We start from the raw sequence: 20089 nt of genomic DNA, 5'->3' as shown, positions 1-20089 counted from the left end.
TTCAGAATTTTAAATGGGAAGGGGGTTGTGCGACATATCAAAATGGGCTAGAATTTCACGAGAAATGCAATGGTGAAGGTTTTTCGACGTATCTTTAACCAGTAAAAAGTTATGACTGAATTCTTGTACCAATTTGCTCCTTTTCGAGGTGTTAGAAAAATGCCTTAAAATTTGTTTAGCGCATCGGTAATGCATTGAGATCAAAGTGACGTCTAGGGAGAGAAGTTCGCATGCCATTGCACATGATTTTAATTGGATACATCCATGAAGAGCTGCGCATTATAAATGGTTCCCGCGAACAATTTACAGTGTGACGCTTCCATTGAATGAAAAGTCCTTCACAGTGACAAGGCTAATGTTTATGTTCAGAAGGAAGTTCATAAACAAAATATGTGACCCTTGTCATCTGATAACTAACTTTGGACAAAAACAGGTTCATAACGTTCCCATAAGTGTTCTGGTGTTCTTCCCTATTGAAAAAACTCTGTAAAAAGTACCTTCTTCCATAAGCAAGGATGAAAGAAACTGTTTATTTAACAAATCCAAGTAGCCCTAAGTATTTAAGGTTCCGTTGATGGAAAATTGACTAACCAATCGTGTTCCACAAAGCACGCCACACCATTAACTTACCAACACTAACCATTCAGCTTTGATCTGTCGAAAATGGGTTATCAGATAAAAAGCATCGAATATTCTGTTTATGAACTTCCTTCTGAACATAAACATTAGCCTTGTCACTGTGAAGGACTTTTAATTCAATGGAAGCATCACACTGTAAATTGTTCGCGACAACCATTTATAATGCGCAGCTCTTTATGGATATATCCGATTTAAAATCGTGTTCAATGGCATGCGAACTTCTCTCCCTAGACGTCACTTTGATCTCGATGCATTACCGATGCACTAAACAAATTTTAAGGCATTTTTCTAACACCTCGAAAAGGAGCAAATTGGTTCAAGAATTCAGTCATAACTTTTTACTGGTTAAAAATACGTCGAAAAAACCTTCACCATTGCATTTCTCGTGAAATTCTAGCCCATTTTGATATGTCGCATGACCCCCTTCCCATTTAAAATTCTGAAGTTGAATTCAAGATGGCGGACATCAAGATGGCCGCCGACCATGTCGGTGGCGTCAATGTGGTTCCCCCTTGGCCAGGCAATGATTGGTCGTCGCCATTTTCACATTCCATGCCGCAGTGGCCTTGTACTGAGGGTGTTAAGTGACTTATTGAGCCACCCTGTACATTGTGTACATGATACTGCATTACAGATAAGTGCTATAACACACAGCCTTTTGATAAAGAAAAGTAACAAACACACTTATTCTTTTACAATATCTTGGGTTGAAGTTGAGCTTTGAAGTGTGCTATGAAGGTGCTATGCGAGAGCCTTAGATTGTTCCAAGAAAGTGTTTGAATGTAGCAAAACTTGAATAGAAAAGTTCTTAAAAAAATGAAATAATAAAAAATATAGTAAATCTGATTTATCTCATTTTATGAGACCTCTTTACAAGTAATTCAATACCCAAAAGTACATGCCTGTGAAACAAGGGTACTTGACTCATGTAAACAAAAGTTGAAAGTATTGGAATATTTGTAGTGATCACAGTGATACTCGTAAGAACAGGAAAGGTGTAGCACAGAATCACTTTACAGTCCCTCAATATAGCCTCCATCATTGTCCATGACCCTTTGCCATTGTGTGGTAGCTTCATAATGCCGTCAACAGTCCTGGATGTGTGGATGTCATGGATGGAGGGGTGGACTGCACTATTACGCCAGGAACCATGTGGAAAGGAATGCCTTTTAAGGGTTCTTTAAGTTTAGGGAATAAATCAAAGCCATGTATGTATTTGTTGAGGTACAACTCTTCCCTACCCGGGCTTGTGACCAGGTCAGAGGTGATACCAACCACATGACAATGGACATTGTCATAGAAGATATTGAGGGGAGTGATCAGAAAGTGGTTGTTCCTTCCACAGTACTTCATACAGATTGCATTGCAAGAAACATGCACAGTATGCAGCAGCGACACTTTGTCCATTGGGTACTTGGTGAGTAAGGATCACCCTGTTGCAATTGTATGCAACAATAACGATGACTTTCATATGTTTCACATGTATGGGATTTGGTTGCACTTTCTATGAACTTGGAGAGCTGTTATGGTACCACTTGTCGTACGAGTGTCCGTTCCATTTCTGATGGATCCTAACCACCTTGTACTGCTGCCAAGCTTCAATCGTCAGCATTCTAAAATTCTGCATATAAGGATTTTTAGGATGATCATGTGACTAAGACCACTTTCACAGGTGATCTCGCAAGCAGTCCAACTCGGATCATCGACCCAGCAAGGCAGGACACTGTGTGTCCCTAATGACAGGCTGCCCAGACCTAGGTTCATCATGTACCCACTTTAATGCATTCACAGACATGCTTACTGGTTTACTGCCAGGCAAGCTACGGCAAGTGCACATGAAACTTCATAGATGTTGGTGCCCTTAACCCATTACTGCCCAAATTATTATTTTTTCAAAATTTCTTGTATCCTTTGAAAACCTTTTGTAGTTGGTCTAAAATAATACCAAAATAATGATTATTATTTTTTTTTCGGCCAATAGTCTTTTAGATATAGCATGTCAACAAATGTCGACAGTGAGCACGGATGGCACCATCAAGTTGAGGTACAATTTGATCAATATTGAATAACAAAACCTTATTAAACATGGTTATTTTACTAAATATATTGGCAGTAATTATAACTAAATTCCATATATTTTATATTTTTATTGTTTGACATTCAGATTATATTCATACATGAACATATTTAAAAGACATTACAGTGCTCGTTCATTTTTTACATTTGCAGCAGTACATAATAAATTTTTTTCAAATATTTCTGAATTGAGTTGCTACTTTCGAAGCTAACTAAATAAAAACATAAGTAAATTTTGGAAATAGAAAACAATGCATATTTTGTGTAAGTGTTACCGATCTATTTTGTGTGTGAAATGGCTCTGAACACTGTATATGGCAACCGACATTGCACTTCTTACATTTTTTCCTTGTAGCCTTTCGACAATGTCCACCACGGACTTGCTTGGAAACAGTTTCCAAATGATGTGATGTGATGAGACTTTAACGCTTAGCCTTCCTGCTAGTGGACGGTTTGTCATGTATGGATATCCATGACTACATATCAAATCTATGACTACAGAGCCGCCTACTCCCAATTCTGGTATTATGTTTCCCGTCGCAGCACCTTGATAATGATATCCAAGACGAGTCGACAATGTCCATACTTTGAAACCAAAGCGAATAGGTTTCCCTTAATACAGCACCATTGACTCGTCAATTGAGAGATATGTATCACTTGAATAAAATTGGAGCCAATGCTCATTTATCATTGACCAAACTGGCCTTATCTTCCCAAAACGATCAACAGCATCTAGTTTTGAATTGTCACAAACATGTATGTATCGCAGTATTTCTTCAAACCTATTCCTCGACATTGCTTTCGAAACACCTTTGTGATGTACATATTCAGTTAACTCCCAATACATTCTGGTTCTAGCCATTACATTGTATCCAGAAAGGAATAATATTGCAAATGTAAATGTAGGTTTTCCCTTCTGTACAGCATAATTGAACTATAAATTCAATAACTTCATCATCCAAAAACATTTCGAACAATTGTACAGGTGTGAAATCATTTTGAAGAAAGTCGGGCCGTGTGAGCTTGATCGAAAGTTTCTCTGATGTCACTCTTTTCCCACTTACGAACTTGAGACTTTATTCACTGATGTGAAGGTATAACTTTTACTCCAGTCTTGATTTGTTTACTCTTGATTTGAATACAACTACCTGGATCTGTGCTTGTTGACCCTTCAGATTTTGGTCGCTTCTGAGGAGGACTTCCAAAAACAAACTGAGGCACATCAGACACTGAAATAGCTGCAACATTATTGCTCGCATCATCATCTGGTTCACCCTGTCTCAAATGCACTATTCCCTTATCGGTGATTTTGGAGCAAAACCAGCACTGCACCTGTCCGAAGTTGGTTACCAGAAAGTTTGTTCAGATCTCCAACGGGTTCATCACTGTCACCATCGCTTAGAAGAACATTCTCAGGAGGCTCGGTGTATACAATTGCATCAAAGAGGTTGTCTGTCTCTTCTAATATTCAAGCGAACTGCTCTACAGTCAACCTGGAAAAATATACAACTGATATCGTAACACCGCCGGTGATGAAAACAGTGCTCACTGTCGACAAATGTTGACACTAAATTATAAACGACGTACGTAGAAGATGATAACAACCATTCAACTAAATTGAACATAGCGTAAATATAACCAATATGTGCTATTTATGCACACATAAAAATTACCTAATTAAGTTTTAGGATAATACGAAAAAACATGTCTATTGTTAGCAGCCATAACGCACGATGCAAACACAATGGAAACATGTGTGAAGAACAATGAATCTCCAAGCTCTGTGGAAGAAAATTGAATGTCACTCTGCTGCAGTCACTGAAGTAGTTGCCAACTCATCCACGAAATTTATCGTTGTAAAGAAATACCACAAAACACATGAGCAAAGAAAATATACTAAATTACTCCCTGTGTCCCACAATTATAGTCCGGTATGTCAAAATGGTAGTACAGAAATGACAGACGAAGAGGCAGATGGAAAGCACAATTTGTACTGATCCTTGAGTAGTAATGTTGTATGACTCATTCCCTTCTTTCATGTTCTTCTTCTGTATACACCAATGTCACAGTTTGAATATCGGGCAATTATTATGAGACAACAAACAAAGGTGTACTGGACAATAATTATGGGACAGAGGGAGTATTAAGTTTTATGTCGACAGTCGGCAGATATGAGTTAACCTAGTCACCATTGCTCAAACAACAGACTAGCATGGTGTTGCCGACATGCTTTCTGTAGTTTATGGTAATGCATCAGCTTCACAGGACTCTATTAGTCCCTGCACCACTCCCCTCAACCCCCACGCATTTTCAATTTTCAGCCAGGAACACTGGCTGGTCTGACTAGAAAGCATGTTTCACCATCGACCGTCTTCTATGCACTGACTGCATACCTTTACCATTTGGCAGGGCATTGCTCATGACACCATGGGGATGGGATAGTTCAGCCTTGCATGTACCAACATGTTCTGGATCTCGCCTATCACCATTACCTTTTGGCAAATTTCCAGCCCACATGTATAGACACATACACACACTATGCATTAGCAAAAAGCACTTGATGAATTGATGTCCTAAAATAGATTTATTTCAGTAATTATATTTATACTATCAATTTACAGATACGATTATATTATGGTCGATTTTTTTTGCCTCTTATGCACTGCCAATCTAGCACATGTTTCTACAACTTGTTAATTTTTATTAACATAATTTTGTGTGCCTATTCAAAAAGAATAAACAAATTAATCTGAGGTGGGAGTGCTAAATGAAAATTTGCTTTTTTATGTTTCTTTAGCATATGAAAAAAAGTTTTTATTATTTTGAGTCAACGTGGACCACATTCAGGGGTTGCTTGTTGCTATGTGCAGTACGTATGTGCAGTCGTCCGTGGATGCATTACATCATGTGGAAGGATCGGGTTTGTGCAGGGCACATTCAGCTGCTAACACATCAAGAAAATTGGAGCAAGCTAGTTGTTGATTTTGTCGCTTTCGATTTATTTTTATTGTATTGTCTCTCTTGAAATTAGATTGTTTTGTTCATTTCACCTATAACCATGACAAATTGTGCAGTAGTAAGCTGTGAGAACTATAACCAAAAGGCTAAAGGAGGTGATATAAAATATCACAGATTTCCAGCTAATAATCGTGTAAGTGAACAGTTGATTCATGCTTGTGAACGAGAACACAGTTTTAATATTCAAAATGCGAGAGTGTACAGTACCAATTTTTGTAAAGTGCGAAATCTAAAAGCAGAACTTCTGTGTTTGCCACCAAAGAAAGTACTGAAGTCAACTGCAGTGCCATCGCTAAAATTACACCATATTACTTCAGTGCAAAATAATAGAGAATGTGGTGTAGCAAATTCTCCTGAACCATCCTCTTCAATACATGATTTGCTTTTAGGATGTGCTGAAGGTGTGAAAGAAGGAAACGTTTCTTAAATATGCTAAATACTATGTCGCCGAAAGAAAGAAAAATGAACGTAAAGAAAAACGTAGGAACAGAAACTGCAAGCAATGTTTCGTTGTTGGAAAACACTATTCATCGTTTACAGAAGAACAGGACACGTTTACATAATGAAATAATAGATTGAAGATTAAAAACAAGCTCTTGCAACTTGCTTTAACCAAAAGAACGAAACAACCTAACCAACAGTACGACAACAAAAATCACGAATATCTTGGGGAAAGTGTTCAGTGACACTCAAATAAAATGCAAACAAAATCCCAATGGACTAAAGATGATATAAGCAAAGTGTTGACTCTTTGATCCATTTAATAAAAATGTTACATTTATTTGAGAAGTACAGTTGGTATACCTTTACCTGGACTTTCTACGTTAAGAAGATGGGTGTCAAATTCATTTTGTTTGCCAGACAGGTATTTTAGGTGATGTTTTGCAATTGATGAAATCACAAGCAACAAAACTTAGTGAGGGAGAGAAGTTATGTGTTGTGAGTTTTGACGAAATGAATGTGGATACTTCGTGTTTGTTATGACCAAGAAGAAGATTGAATCTATGGTCCCTGTAGTCAGGTACTGGTTGCTATGGTCTGCGGGCTTTGCACAAATTGGAAGCAGCCTATATATTACGATTTCGATGTGCAGATGACCGGCGAATTACTGAAAGAAATAATAGAAAACATCGATAAGGTAGGATTCACAGTTGTTGCTGTTGTTTGTGACATGGGAGGTAAAAATGCAAAAACATGGAAAGATCTTAACATTGATTTCAAGAATAGCTGTTTTGGAAACCCTGCAGATCCATCAAAACGTATATGGATTTTTGCAGATGTTCCCCACATTCTAAAACTGTTAAGGAACCATTTCCGAGACGATGTAATTACGCTTCCTGATGGCAAGCATATTGGAAAATCTATTGTTGAAGTTTTGTCTTTAGACAATGCCGAAATGAAACTATGCCCGAAGTTAACACCTGAACATTTATATGTTTTCGGTAGAGGATGCCAAAGAGTTCGGCTTGCTTGCCAGTTGTTTTTCTATCACGTTGCACAGGCAATAAGTTATCTCCTGCCTGATCAGCAACATGCAGCAGACTTCTTCAAAGTTGTCAATGACAATTAATTTTCAATGGAATCGTTACAACCCAGAAGTGTCCATGCTTGTACAACCTCACTTGGACATCAAAAATTAACATTTTATGCAAATTAGAGCGAGTTTGGGGTTTTTGCTCTCCATTTTTGTGTTTGTCGTTTCATCCATTTTGTAATATCATCATCTTCACAATTAGCCAAAAGTGCCATCAATGTAAAGTAAAATAAACTAAATCAATCAACCAGGTCAGTTGAGGAGCTTCAAATAACTGCAATTTAGATATATCTTCATGGCCTTCATAGCTACTAAGTCCATCTGTAGTAACTGTGCAGAGGCAGAATATATTCCAGCCTTTGTTAATCAGCACCTCAATTTGAGACTTGAAGCACACTGCCTGGTATTGAGTCTACTCTTCATTTAGATAAGAAGAAAATTTGGTTATGTTGTATACCTTCCAGTGTAATGGTGAAGATCCCCAGGCTAAGCATGTGCAGACATAGATAATATCACAACCAAATACAGGAAGAGAATATTTCCCTTCAGTATTTCCAGACTTGATTTTCTCGGGGAATATGTCTCGAAGTCCATCTATGTGGGATGATTATGTTAAAACAAACTTCTCATGCTCACTTTATACAAGACTTATCTCAGCCTCCCATCCCCCCAGGAGAGCCATAAGACAGGATTCACACATAGGAGGTGACGGTCAGTTGGACCTGGAGAACCAAGGTCTGGCTATCAAGGCAGGGTGGGGGGAGGGGCATGAAAGAGACTAAATTATTTAAATGTCTTGAGAGCAATTCCTTTTTCATATTTCCATGTCTATACTAAATGAGTAAGCCTGTTTAATCAGAGAAATGGTAGCTAGAACAATAATAAAATGAATCATGACATTTTGATTACAAGCAGTGGTTTACAGTTTTCTTATTGACCCGTCAGGTCTCATGTCTTGGATCATTGAAAGAAGTGCTTGCAATAAGAGGCATACCAGGTCCATTGCAATATAACTGAATGTCAAACTAAGGTCACTATTTTTCAATGTTTTAACTTTACAGTGAAAATCTATTACCATGCATTGGGTTGTGCCCAAAATTGCCTGGTTATTGTGGATAGTTTACAACACTGGATATTGTTGTTGCTGAATGTTTACTGTTGATGTACTGACATACCCAAGTGTCATTTCAGTTGTACTTGAGCACAATCAAGTCAATTTTATGTGAACAGAATTGTACAGTCACAAGAAAATTGCCGTTGCCATGGAATCAAAGCACCATAAAATTCCTATAAATTACATTTCTTTTTGGCAGACAAGCCAAGCAACAATAAAAAAAAATAAGAGGGAATGCACTGTGCAAGGTTGTTTTTCAGAATGGTGTGTTACTTGTAGGAACTTCAACATGTTTCTCAGTAAACTCCTAACCAAGGAAATTTTCTTGTGAATGTACCATTAAATCCCACAGCATTTAATTTGCTGCTGTCACCAATGTTCAGTATGAATATTAGGGCTGAGCCGATATCAGTATTGATGTATCCTGCTGAAGCCATTGGTATCTGTTGGAATTTATTTACCAATACTGGCTGATACTTTTCTGGTAGTTGGGCCTTCGAGACACTTTTGCGGATCCAATTACATTGGAAATCATGCAAAATTTGAAAATTCTTTTTATTTTGCACAAGTTTTGTGTGAAAAAACTGATTTTTTTAAATGACACAACATGTAATTTAATATTCTATTGTAATTCTTGAAAATTTTGAAACACAAATCGTGGTAAATTCTTCCATATAATTAGAGTAGAATACTTACACACAAATATTGTTCAGTATTTTGAAGAAGTTTTAATTATAACAATTTTCAAGCATCGGTATCAGTATCTGTGGGAATCCGTGAGAGTATTGGCATCGGTATTGGTTCAAAGTGATATTGGCTATTCATTGTAGTAAACCTTAATATGTGCATTGTATTGTTGGAAATTGATTAAAAGAAAGTTTTGAATTTGTAATTCCAGTCCAGTCTTTATACAGACTTATGTGATCTTGTCATCTGTGTATTACCAAAACTGTCCTTTTCCGGACATGGGTTCCTTATCAAAACTTGATCTACTAAGTCCCCTCTACTACCCCTAGAAGTGTGTAATAGGAATTCTGAATCACCCTGTATTTATTACATGTATGAACAGGATATTTGCATTATTTTTACGTACTCTTTCAGCTTTCACTACTTGCAATGATGAATGTATATAAATTTCAAATTGTACATTATTTGAAAGAACTTATAAATTCTACTTTACTTAATTTAAGGTTGTTAAAGAAGCGACGTGTTACCCATCACTTGCTTGAAAGAACAGATGCTGACAATACCTATACTGGTGGTAGACAACAGGACACAGCTTGGCAGATGCAAGAAGAGAATAATTTACAAAGCAATATGTGTGACAGAGAAAGTGGTGCAGAGCAAGGTACTGAAGGAGATATTTTGTGTCTTGGGTGTGAAAGAGTGAAGTCTGTTGAGGATGATGAATCAGAATTTTTATTGCAGAAAGAAGGAAAAGGAACTTACAAATGTACTGTTTGCAAGATAGCTTTTCCTGGGAAACGTGAAGTTCAGTATCACCAAAGTCCTCATACATGTGACAAATCTTACAAATGCTCCATATGCAGCAAAAGATTTTGCCACAAGAGCTGGATTGCAAGCCATATTGCAGGTCATTCTTCCAAAAATGTTGAATGCCCTGTGTGTAAGAAAATTATTTCAAGAAAAGGACTAAAAATTCACATGCAAAGACACGGCGGAGAAAAACATTATCTGTGTTCTTTCTGCCACAAAGGTTTTACGGGAAAAAATGATCTCGAGAAGCATCGCCGTATTCATACGGAAGAAAAACCATATGAGTGTTCAGTGTGCCACAAGAAATTCCGTGTTAGTGATAGTCTGAGAGTTCACTTACGACTGCATTCGGGGGAGAAACCTTATGCATGTACAGAATGTGGAAAGCGATTCGTTGGTCAAGGGGAGCTTAAAAAACATTTCAGAACACACACCAGAGAGACTCCATACACATGCAATATTTGCTCTAGGAAGTTTATGCATTCCAACAGTTTAAGACATCATTTGAGGAACCACTCTGGAGAAAAACCTTACAAGTGTCCCGATTGTGGAAAGGGATTTGCATACAAGCAACTACTGACAATCCACTACAGAAACCATAGTGGAGAGAGGCCTTACAAGTGTACTGTGTGCAGTAAAGCTTTTTCTCAAAGTGCACACCTTAGAAGGCATCAGCATGTGCACAGAGCATATAAATGTTCTCTGTGTTCAGAGACACTACCCAACCTGATGGAAATGAAGATACACAAAAGCATGCACATGAAAGATGCAATATATGAATGTTCAGTCTGCAAGAAAACATTTCTGAAGAGATCCAGTTTCCAAAGCCATTTAAAGTCACACTTTGCGGAAAAAAAACATAAATGTTCTGTTTGTGGCAAAAAGTTTTCTTCAACTGGTGACCTCGAATCTCATATGAGGTCTCATACAGGAGAGAAACCTTTTGAGTGTTCTGTATGTTCCAAAACGTTCACCCAGAAGAGTAATTTGGTAACTCATATGCGTTCTCACATGCAAGACAAGCCATATGAATGCTCTGTCTGTAGCAAGAGATTCCCGTTCAAGTCTGTTCTTATGAAACACTTTGAAATACATTCTTCTAATCACAAAAAGCATGTGTGTCTGGTATGTAATGAAATTTTTCGTAGTGAATCCAGCCTTTCATCACATGCTAGACTACACAGTGGGGAGAGACCTTTCGAGTGTTCACATTGTGGTTTGACTTTCCCACGGTGCGATTCCCTAAAAATGCATGTACGGACACACACTGGAGAGAAACCATATTCATGTTCCACTTGTAAAAAAAGCTTCTCCTGCAGATCTGCCTTAGTAACACATACGAGGTACCATACGGGGGAGAAGCCTTATACATGTAATGTATGTCAAAAAAAGTTCTCTCAACATAGTCATTGGAAAGTTCACACTCGTATTCATACTTAAGAATTCATGTAGGGGCAATTAATTTGTGAGCAGACTTATGAAATCCTGTATTTGCTCTAAAATTGATCTGTGTTTGTACTGATATTCTCTTGATGCCATTACAGATCAAACAGCAAGCCATTGTTATGCTCTACCAAGTCTCTCCATTATATCATCATTTGCTGGTCAGTTTTTATTTCCTACATTACTTTTGAAGAGCTAGCAAGGTGCAAGGATAATACATATTCATTAATTTTTATTCTTCTCTCTTCTTATGGGTTTCTGGGTGTTATCTACACTATATCAGGTATTATACTGAATATAATGGTATATTTACATGTGACACTTGCTGTTTTCATGTCAGATATGCACTTAGGTTACATCCTTTCAGATGTTACAATTGTAAGCTATCCTTGGCTATAGTACTTGAAGAATGATATATGGGTATAAATGTAAAATAACCCTAATATGACTATGCAAGCCACGTTCATAATTTAATATAGTTCCTTCTTTCTTTTACATTTCTAACATGTAGCAAGTTTCTTCTTATACATTTACATATGGTAACACTGTGGGTTTTATTTTCATATATTCTCATTTATCAAGGGAGAAAGTGAAGAAATTTTTCATTTTTTACATTCTGAAAAGAAGTTAAGGGAAATTCAAAATATCCTGTAAGGGTTATCCAAAATGTAAGTTCAGGTGAGGTATTAAAAAAAAATTACAAATCATTTATATTGCCGTTGGATGTACATATTGTACACTACTTTTTGTCATAGTTACCACCATTGGAGGTGCACTTCCTACAGCAAGGCATCACCATTTTTGTAGAATAATGCTGCCTGTGATACAAACCACATGGTAAGGACTTCTTTGACATCGTCATTGTAATAACATTGTCCAGGGAAGAATTTCAGATTGAGACGACACTCCCGTGGTGAAGTGGACCCCAAACCCACAGGAATTATGAGAGACCTCCAATCTAAACACCAACCTTCCCAAAATTAATCAAACTTGAACTTTCCTCTCTTCAATGGTTTCTCACACGTTTTCCTCGTTAGCCTGAGGTGCACAGACTGGAGGGTTACAGTCTTTAGGAAGTCCAATAAGTAAACTTTTAATTAATCAAAAGAAAATTGCCCTTGAAGCAGTAAAATATTTATTTTATATTGGCTTTCTCAAACTAGAAAGTTCGTGGACCAAATATTTTTAGAACACCCTGTTTATCTCATCACGTATTTGGAAGGAGTGAGCAACCTTCCCCCCACTACCCACTATGATAATACTTAAGATTAAACAGAAAATTCCCAGAACTGGTTAAACTACAAATTTTGCCCCTTTAAGGTTATGCAAATAGCAGTGGCGTGTGGTGATTAATCAGGCAGGGGAACAAGTCACCTGCCTTGCCCCACCCCCACCACATGGATGTCTTAATACAATATAGTAGATCAAGTAAAATTCAACCCTTATTGAAATAAACAAAATAAATATACAGTTCAAATTGTCAGAAGTGACAAGCATGAGGCATGTTAAAATTATGACAATAATAATTTTAAAGCATATGTGATAGGCTATAATATAAAGAAAACATTAAAAATAAAATTGTTGATGCGCAACAAAGAAAAATTTGATAATATAAATTTATGAGTGATAAAAAAAAATGTTTTGTCTGAACCTGTTTCATCTCTTTATTCGTAGATTAAATTGACATTTTTTTTTTCATAGAGTTGAGTATTCTTGTAATTCAAACGTCCTCAATGCAATAATGGCATATAGATGGCTGAGTTTTTTTCATGACGTTTGCTAGATTAGTAGAAGTTGTTAATGTGACAAAACCCTAACTGTTCCAGACTCCCTTCTCAGGATTAAACAAGGACAACAATATTATTTGCAACTGGAAGAATATCCAGTTAATTATTTTACAGAGTTGTAGTAACTCATTTGAAAATGCCTTGTGTATGATTTCGTTTCAGTTTTTAATTCAGTTAGGATGTGTGTTGGTTTGTTGTATTTTCTGCAAAGTTCAATGAACTAAATGCTTTCGTCCTCAGCCAGTCGATCATACAAGACTCACAACATTCACTTTCTTGTCCACTGCGTGACTTGAAACATTGGTCTTGGGGTTGGTGGAACATAAAAGCTGTTCCCTTGGAAGCTATTTCCCATCGTTTAGCCAAGGCATTTAGCAGACGATTAGATTGTAGGAGATTTTTCCAGTTCGTTATGAATGTCAGACGCAAGTTTTCAATGAGATTAGGAAGTTAGAGACTTTCTACACTCAAAAGTATCACTTATGACACGATTAAACTTCAGCACATAGCAAATACTGGAAGAAAAGTGAATCCGCAATATTTCTCTTGAGGGAACAGTTAGTGTGTTCAGCTTCCGTGGTGCCGTTGGGATCGTTTACCTTCGCGCATGGTCGGAAATACTGGGTGTCAGACAGTAGAGGGTGAGAACCATGATGCGCTGGGGGTAGACGTAAACAAACGTCCAGCCACAGTGAAAGATTATCTTCAGCGTTACTTTTGGAAATGTTGATTTCAGGAGAAAGAAGTGTTCTTATTATGTTAATATAAATAATTTAAATAGCTCAAAAGCACGATAAGTAGGAGGGAACAGCCTGTTCCCTCTGTTCTATGGATGGACCGCCACCGGCAAATAGTGAGACATTCCTGCTTATGTTCACAGCTTTTTTTTCCCCCCAGAATATGCATGAGAATCCCCCCCTCCCCCCCGCACTGCGAGTAAATTCACACAGGTAACAATAATGAAATACACCATGGGTGATGAATAGGTTGAATCGTGAAAATTATGTACGTAGGTGTACAGACAACTATAATTTATTGTAAACCAAAAAATAAGTGAAAACTCTCCTGGAGAATCAAAATCAAAATTTTCACAAATTAAGAAATAATGTGTTGATACATTGAAATGTACTCAAGTTATTTTGCACTTGAGTGTATGATGTGCTAATAATTGTCACCTGACATTGTGTAGCAAAATGGCTGTAAAACTTAGTTTGCAGGAATCGATAAAAGATTCCAGGAACTGGAATCATATGCTTCCTCTTCTAACTGTTGCACAAGATTAGGGATATCGGTACAAAATACCAGTTGACCTCCTTATGTGTAGTATTTCCGAAAATGTTTGTCACTATTTCTACACCAAGAAAATGTAACCCCAGGAGCCAAGATTTTTTTTTTGGGTGTGTGGTGTTGAGCCAAGTAATTATTTAATCTATTCTTTCATGAGCTCTAGGTCGTTTACCAAATCATTCAACTCAGGTTGGGTAAATAGTTTTGGTGAAGTGTCTAACTCTTCTGTTTCCATCATTGCTTAAATAAAAGGAACTGCTTTCAAATTCATAGTCACTTACGCTTTCTGGTGGTTTTGGTATTGGCAGGTCAGGTCCATGCAGAATAGGCTGCCTAGCTAATGGCAGATGGGGGCATTTAATTCCTTTCTTTTTTTGTTGTAACCAGTAACTTAGGACAAAAAAAAAAGTTATCATGGTGATTTTCCTATTCGCGCCACACTATAGATATTGCAAAAGGCATTTCCTTTGTTTTCCTTCATACCAATACCGTAGTCCCTCGACACAAGTGTTACATGCACAATGTGGAGCAAAAGATTTATCCTGATCACCTACCTTCACTCTGTAATACAAGAAGTACAGTTTCTTCATGAAAGAATCTATTTTGCGTACCTTTCCATTGAACACCCACATACGTTTCAACAGTGCCATTGTGCATCGTATCTAATGTATTTCTCATTTCTTTTTTGTTTCATTCAAGATATTTGTTCATATTCAGTGTAATGTGGAGACATGGGATAGTATTACTGCGCTGCACATATAATGTAACTACATAACAAAAAAAAAAGCTTACATTTTGCAACAACTGGATGTGATACACTAAAACTGTTGTTATTTTAGGGTTTAAGTCATTGATGTCTATTTGAATCATCTATTTCCATTTTTACCACAGAACCATTGCAGGCTAGTGAAATTAACTTGAAGCATAAGGGTTTAGCATTTCTTCTTACATTTTAACACTTGTGAATTTGATTTCTTAAGCTGAATTTCAAAGTTTGTTGTGTCCCAGATAAACCTAGGCCTTCCAGTTGTCATCCTGATAATGCTGTTACCTTGAAATCCAAGGGTGCCAGGTTTAATTCCTACTAGATGCAACATTTCACCATGGTTCAAATTCCACTTTAAACTGTAGGTCCATTTCCAGTTAGCCTATGTTATCAGAAAGTAGCCTTAAAACAGACATATATGTCCTAATAAACCTGTATGGTTGGGCAACCTAAAATTGTAAGGTTAAGGAGACAAAAAACATTTCACTTTACATGAGTGTAGGCTTTGAACTGTTTAGAGGATGGCAACGCTAAAAATCTTTCCAGCTAGTAAGGTATACATAGTTCAGCAGTTCTTTGTAGATGATACACAGTTGTATTTATGTGCCTTACTGTCATTACAGTGTGGACACCTTTTACATTACTCATCCACTATAAATATATAATTCAATTTGCCTCAGTTATACGACAATTTACACAAGATGTTGGAACTTTGCCTTGTATAATTGCCAAAATTCAACAATTGCACAAGCAAGAGAGACATGCCCTCATAACGAATGGGAATTTTGGATGGAAAACTTTAGCTCAACGTCTGGCAAAAAATTATACATAATACATCAAGTTGCAATTTGAATTTCATTAAAAATATAAACTATTTTAATAAGTAACTCTTATATTTAACCTTTTCCAATCTATAAATACAATCACAGTTCTGTTTGGCCAAACAAACATTCAACAGTCCTCAACACATAATATATACATACCCTGATCAAAGCTTTCACATATATACCTCAACATGTACAAAGAGATGCCCTATTAAAATGATTATGTCACTCCATGCTAGCCTGCAGCATCCAAATTATGTTTCATGAGCCTTCACAGCTGGTGCAATCACTTCTGATCAATAACTTGGCCATGGGAAACACAGATCTGCATCAATCATCTCACTTTTGTTCTGAGAGACTATCCCACATTTGCGTTATCACTTATTTTCCTTTCTCAAACAGTCAAATTCAACAAATTTTACCTAGAAGCAGTTACAAAAAGTACCCATCTGCAATTGGTTTGATCAAATAAATTCATGTTCAATTATTGCTTGGACCCACTTATGGCCAAATTCACAGACCAAATACACCTCTGTGTGTTTGTATAACACTCTCAGACCTTGAACTCACCAATAACCAGTCCTTGAGCCAAAACGACTACTGTTTTAGGCTCACCGAAAGTGTTACACTTCTACACTCCTTCCATTTTTCCACAGCTCTCTCAATTGTTGCCAAACCTATCACTCATTCCCTATTGTCACAGGCTAACAACTTTGAAAATATATACATGTGAAACCTATTTGTATACACTGTCAAATTGATATTTTTACTATAAAACATTATTTGTACTATATAAAGATAGTTTGATACAAAATCAAAAGTTTTTAGTTATTTTTCATTTTTAAAATGTTAGTTTTAAGATTTTCAGCTATGGAGGGAAAAAGTTTTTTCCCCACGCCTATTAGATTTTTCCCATAGAGAGAGAGATGGCTACAAGGAATTACCTAATTTAAGAGTAGGATTAGGATTAACTTAGAATTTAAGGCACTTTTCATGCATTTTGTTGAATTTATCACTGAATTAAGATCTAAACATGCCCTTTTCAGAAAAATCTGAACGCAAATCACCAAGAATATCACCTCATAGCATAATTATCCTGCAAAACTAGATAAATCCTGCCTTTTCAATGTTTTTATGTATGTTTTCTTGTGATCGTAAGCACTTTATATTGCTGCTGTAAGCACAAATTAATGTACGTTTCATTTTTAAACATTTTAAAACTTCAACGCAGTTCTGCAATTTACATAAAAATTATAATCTGTTAAAATATTACCAAAAGAAAATTTAACAACTTGTGTTCCACTGCTGTTGAACACTATATATTTAGTGAATAAATTATTTCAATGTTAATTGTATTTTTATAATTTGATCAGATTATAATGGTGCATTACTATGTACCGTTATACACCCTCTTAACCAGCCACCACAGGACCAGACCCTTGGCCAGATAATGAAATTGCCAGTTAAACTGAATTATGTAATGTAATGCAGATAAACATCGCTGCATCACTTCACAAGATGAACAGAAAGAAAGCACAGAACACTACTGTATCACTGTACAGTTTTATTTTTTAAACTAAACAATTGAATTCATGATGGATACGGTAAACGCGGTTTATAATTATTTACGAGGAAATACGGAATTTCTAAATTTTGCGTAAGTAAACAATTGAAGACTACATCTACAAAAATACATGTACACGGTTCGTCCATAATTATTATTATTATTATTTTTTTTTTAGGATAGAAAACAAGTAATTACCTTCAAATGACTATCACCTTCATAATAATCACCACAGGATACAATACACTTTGACCAGTGTTTGTACAGGTCTTGGAATCACTGTTGATGGTCATTGACAGTAAGTGTTCACGAAATACGCGTAACATTTAAATTAATGTTAGCGACATCGTCGAATCTTCACCCTTTCATAGTCATCTTAAGCTTGGGAAAAAGGAAAAAATCAGCAGGCGATAAGTCTGGAGAATATAGAGGTTGATTGATCACTGTCACTGAATGCTTAGCAAGGTATTGTTGTACAGACAATGCGGTATGAGGCCGAGCATTATCGTGTAACAGAAACCATTGGGCAGAATCACAGAGGTCCAGGACCTCTGGTCCAGAGGAAACTATTGTACAAGTCATACACTTGGGTTCTTGATAATGCTGCATCACCATACACTGCCCGTACCATCTGTAACGTTTCGGTAAATGATTCACCCAACACTTTCTGTTGTAACATTGTTCCATCTTGGAGCACGTATTTTATACTCCGCCTTCACATGACCTGCATCTGACGCACGCTTGCTCCAATACTGATTGCCTGTAACAGGTTGAAACATTTACTGACAGGAAGTTTAGATATAGCTTTTTGCAGTGTTGCCAGAATATGGTACCTTTTTTTTTCTTTTTCGGTTTCTTTATGGGCGGACCTTGTATTTAAAGAAGAAGTCAATATTTTTTCCCTCAGCCGAGCAGCCGGTTAAACAGATGACCGGTTGAACCAAGGTTAAGAGGGCACCCACTGTAATTGTAACAGCTCTGTTACTTCTGCCAATCAAACTGGTCCTTTATTAGACAATATCTCTCTTGAACAACTGTGTTGATATTTCTGGTCTTCCTACGAAAACATAATTGTAATAGTACAGGACCCATGTCAGTGTCTGGATGGGGAGCGCTCTGGTTGTAAAACTGTCTTTAGAGTCAAAAATAAGATTTGGGAGCTCATGCCAGTGGAAAGAATATCTGGGGTAAAAGTCAAAATACCAAACTATTCATCAGTTTCTATTTTATTTGGAACCTTGGAAAATTCTCAAATAAAATTTGTCCAAAATAAATGTGCTCGGAAAGTGGATCTTCAGATTAGTGGCCAAAGTCAGCTTGTCTTAATGTGTGCACTGACTACAGCACAATGTGCTTCCCTTTCAAAACTTATAAACACTCAATTGTCTTGTGAATTTTTTTCAACATCTGGTTTGGAGGTTCCAAGAACCAAGACTCCGGATGCGAAGAGGTGTCCCGGGTTTGAATCCTGTCCTGGGCATGGATGTTTGTGAGTGTCCATTTATCAATTTCATCATATCATCACTCATCCCTATCTTCACAAATTAGCCAAAAGTGGCACAAAAGGCAAAGTAAAACAAAGCAAATTACTCGAATCAAAATCCAGATGGGAAGAATATGTTCAAGTAGACTGTACTAATAACTAACAAACTAATAAGATTAATAAAGATGACATTACAAAACACTACAGCAGTAGTAAAAGGAAACAATGATTTTAGTCAGAAATTTGCAATAAATAGAGGAGTAAAACAAGGAGACCCATTATCAGCAATTTTATTTAGCATAGTCATGGATGAAATAATTCAGAAGTTGGAAATCAGAGGAAACATTTCAACAAGAATAAGACAGGTCTGTGCATATGCAGACGACATAGTAATTACTACAAGAACTAAGCAAGCAATGGTGGACTCACTAGTGAAACTAAAGCAACAGGCAATGAAATATGGATTAATAGTGAACGAAAAAAAGACAAAATATATGAGGTGTACAAGAAGAAAAATCCAACAACAAAAAGAGGATATACATACAATGCACATAGAGCAGGTACAGTCATTTAAATATCTCGGGTCAATAGTAAATGGAAATAATGAAATTGAAGAAGAAATTAAAGAAAGGATTGCAGCTGGAAACAGAGCATTTTATGCGAAGAAGAGGATATTTCAATCCAAACTAGTTACCAGAAAAATAAAATTAAAGCTGTATAATTCCATAATAAGACCTGTGGTTACATATGGCTGTGAAACCTGGGTGCTGAAAGAAGATATAATTCGAAAACTAATGGTATTTGAAAGAAAGATATTAAGGAAAATATATGGCCCAACGAGACAATCTAATAATATATGGCGAATAAAAACAAACAAAGAGCTCGAAATATTAATAAAGAGTAAGAATATAAGAAGATTTATAAAAACACAAAGATTGAGCTGGTTGGGTCATATTGAAAGAATGCCCGAAGAAAGAATTGTGAAACAAATTTACAATTGGAGACCTATTGCTACAAGATCACAAGGAAGGCCCAAAACCAGATGGATAGACGATGT

At 36.6% G+C, this 20089-nt stretch overlaps 1 protein-coding gene across 4 annotated transcripts in view; it reads left to right on the top strand.

Moving 5' to 3' along the window:
* LOC145986611 (uncharacterized) overlaps positions 1-20089 on the top strand; it is a 120888-nt gene that overhangs the window by 38052 nt on the left and 62747 nt on the right. For 2 of the 4 annotated variants that reach the window (XM_083120828.1, XM_083120827.1), the window contains exon 4: positions 9572-17654. The exons of the other annotated variants lie outside the window; for them this stretch is intronic. In XM_083120828.1, coding sequence (XP_082976954.1) covers positions 9572-11318 — 1747 coding nt within the window. In that variant the 3' untranslated portion in view covers positions 11319-17654. Of the gene's footprint in view, positions 1-9571; positions 17655-20089 lie in introns of those variants that run through there. 4 annotated transcript variants of the gene reach the window in all.

This window comes from Lepisma saccharinum, chromosome 4 (genome assembly GCF_977018435.1).
Source record: "Lepisma saccharinum chromosome 4, izLepSacc3.1, whole genome shotgun sequence".
Taxonomy (NCBI): Eukaryota; Metazoa; Arthropoda; class Insecta; order Zygentoma; family Lepismatidae; genus Lepisma; species Lepisma saccharinum.
Note: the sequence above shows the minus strand (reverse complement) of the source record. Positions and strands in the feature narration are given on the sequence as shown.